At 58.5% G+C, this 3,022-nt stretch overlaps 1 protein-coding gene across 1 annotated transcript in view; it reads right to left on the reverse strand.

The window, feature by feature from the left end:
* MNT (MAX network transcriptional repressor) overlaps positions 1-2,231 on the reverse strand; it is a 32,832-nt gene extending 30,601 nt beyond the window's left edge. The window contains exon 1 of the mRNA XM_039720652.1: positions 1,203-2,231. Within this exon, the coding sequence (XP_039576586.1) occupies positions 1,203-1,248 (46 nt within the window). The 5' untranslated portion in view covers positions 1,249-2,231. The remainder of the gene's footprint in view (positions 1-1,202) is intronic.
* Between the last annotated feature and the right edge of the window lie 791 nt (positions 2,232-3,022).

Genomic DNA, 3,022 nt, shown 5'->3' on the forward strand with positions numbered 1-3,022 from the left:
GTAGGGTTCACAGTGCCGCCGCCCGGAGCGCGGGCCCGCCCCGCCCGCGCCGCCCCGGGCTCGCCCCGCCGGCCGCAGCGCTGGCGACAAGATGGCGGGTGGCAACAGAAACACAACAGGCGGGCGCTGGCGCGGCCCCGCTACTACGCGGCGGGCGGCGCCAAGACGTGGAGTGGAGCTCTGGGCGCCGCCCGGACGGGACGGAGCGCGCCGGGACCGGGCTCACCGGCACCGGCACCGGCGGAACCGCGCCAAAGCCCGAACCGACCCCGTGCCATCCGCCCCCGCGGGCTCACCGGCACCGGCGGAACCGCGCCAAAGCCCGAACCGGCCCCCGTGCCATCCGCGCCCCGCCGCGGGACGGGCCCGGCCCCGCTGTGCCCCCCGGTGCTGTCCCGTCCCTGCAGAGCCTCCCGCGCTGTCCCGGGTCACCGGCCGCGGGCACGCGTGGCTCGGCGCTCTGGCGTGCCCCTGCAGGGAGGGAAAAGCCGAGCCCTGTCTGTGGGTAAAGGCGAGGCAAAGAGGAGCCCGTTGGAAGGGGTCAGCGCTCCGGTGCCCGGTGCCCGCCTCTGGCTGCCCGCGGTTACCGGGAGCCGCGCTGCCCTGTGCACGGCCCCCGTGTCAGGAGCCTGAGAAGCGAAACTGAGCTTCAGTTATCCACAAGGAAATGTTCCACTCTAATTTCGATTTTGTCTGCCTCTGACTGACTGACTGCTGGTTTTTGGCTGGGAAGCGATACTGAAGTAAAGGGAAAATAAACTGGGTAGGAAAACCAGCGCTTCTCACTGAAGGAATGGGATTTTTTTAAAAATAGATTTTCATGTGAGAATTTTCATTCTACCTACAAACATGAAGGAGTTTACAAGCCGAACACTGCCCTGAGGAATGGCCAGTGAAGGATCCTTGCGGGATGGGCTGTTCTGGGCTGTGGAGAGGGGCTGACTTGGGGGGCCGGTGTTTGCCCGGGCTGGGCGGTCAGGCCGTGCCTCGCCCTTGCTCAGCCCGTGCTGCTGGCCTCATGCGCTGCACGTTCCTCTGATCCTCCTCGGCACATGCAGCAGCATTTCCTCCCGGCTCTGCCGTGAACTCATCCCCGCGTTATCAGGATTCCTGACAGCAGCAGTGAGGCTGGTGTCATCACACACGAGCAGGAGAGGCAGATAAAACACAGATGTCGGTGAAGCCTGGCCAGAAGAACTCACCTGGGGTGCCTTTGGGCAGGTGTGGCTCACGGAGGGACAAGCTCATTCCTCACCGGACTTGTCAGCTGCTTTCCAATCATCTTGCAAAGGGCCCCGCCGGCTCCTCCCAGCTCCCGCAATGAATGGAGGAGTTTCACGGCAGGAATGCCTGCAGCCAGGCAGCCCAGCGCCCCGGGGCCGTGCGCTGAGCTCAGCTGTGACAGCAGCGCCGGAGGGCACACGGTGCCGGGGAGCAGCAGGGCTGCCTCCGCTGACCCTCCCGGCTCCTTCCCTTTGGAGCCCGGACGTGTCCAGGGCTGTTCCATGTGCTGTGCGTGACTGTGTTTGTCAGATTCAACAGCAGGGTTATCTGATGGCAGCAGAGGAGCCGAGGACAGCCCAGCCCCTGGCAAAGGCAGCTGGAGAGCAGCAGAGAGCCGGGCACCCACAGCTTGGGCTGGCTGTGCCGTGCTGTGCCTGCTGCAGGGCTGTCACTACAGGGTTAGATGCTCGTCTGGCACCCCAGAAAGCTGGACATCCTGACAACAAGGTGACTTCTGCCAGGGGGGAGCACACAGCAGCCCAAGCACTTTGCAGTCCGAGCTGCTGGTGTGGCTGCAGTGCTGCAGACCGGATCTGTGTGTGCACGTGCAAAGTGCAGTGGTCTCCAACCAGCTCTCTCTGTAATCCTCCCAGCCATTTGTAGGATTTACAGTGGGATTTGTAGGGTTCACAGTGCCCTTCTAGACGGACTGGGTTTGAAGAAGGAAGTGCTGTTCTGCCATCAGACCTGCTGTACAAACTGCACCTCCTAGCCCAGCCCAGAGCCCCCAGCCCTGACCCTGCACGGGTTTAGTGGGGAAGACAAAAATCCCAAACAAGACAACAAAAATGAGTCATTAGAGGAGGTTATGGAGCGTACAAGAGGCAGTGCTCTGACTGACTGAGGGTGCTTGAGTGAACACAGCTTTTCAAAGAAACGTTTTCAGGTGCCATACAATAGTTTGGTCCTGTGCTGGGTTAATGCTTTAGCAGGAGGCAAAACATTCCTTCTTCTGCCTGCTCACATCTTTTGCAACACTAATCTCCAAGGAGAGCTGTTTGTTTTGAAACCTTGAGCTCTGTGGGCTCTTGACTGCTAAGCTGGCTCCTGGCTTTGGCAGCGCACAGTAGAAATCAGCGTCATTAAACATTCATATCTGAGTGATGTTTCCTGATTAAATTTACTTATTGCAAGTTTTTGGACCTGGCTGACAGCACACATCTAGAATCCATCAACTGTATATATTCATCTACCTCTGGAAGGCTTTATGGAAGGGTTTTCACTGAATCATTTGACACTCTTACAGGGGACAGGGGTAAATCAAAGCACCTACATTATCTGGGTTGACTTTGTGAGCACTTTAGGGACAGTGTTTAAAACTTCGTATGTGTGTTAGAAGCACCACACGGTCCAATTTCTACTCCATTATGCTCCACACTTGGGAGGAGCAGGCAGTGCCTCCACAGCCCTGCCAGACACAGACCTCAGGGGCTCAGGGCAGAGAGGCTTGGTCTGAAGTCAGGGCTGTCCTTCCTGCCAGGCTGCCCAGCCTCAGGGACTCCTCTCAGGGTTGTGCTGCTCCTCCTCACCTGGGCTGCTCCTGACAACCACCCATGGCAGGAATCTTCCCAGGAACAGAAGGCTCCTGTGGCTCCTGAGCAGGTGGAGTGCCACATCCAGCCCTGCACTAGGGGGACACGGCTCTCTCCAGTTCCCATCTGTGGTTTTAAAACTTTCAGTTGAATCCTTTGAAGTTTTTTTGATCTTCTCTAAATATTAGATGTAACTTACGAGAATT

Source organism: Passer montanus, unplaced genomic scaffold (genome assembly GCF_014805655.1).
Source record: "Passer montanus isolate IOZ18808 unplaced genomic scaffold, ASM1480565v1 scaffold44, whole genome shotgun sequence".
Lineage (NCBI taxonomy): Eukaryota > Metazoa > Chordata > Aves > Passeriformes > Passeridae > Passer > Passer montanus.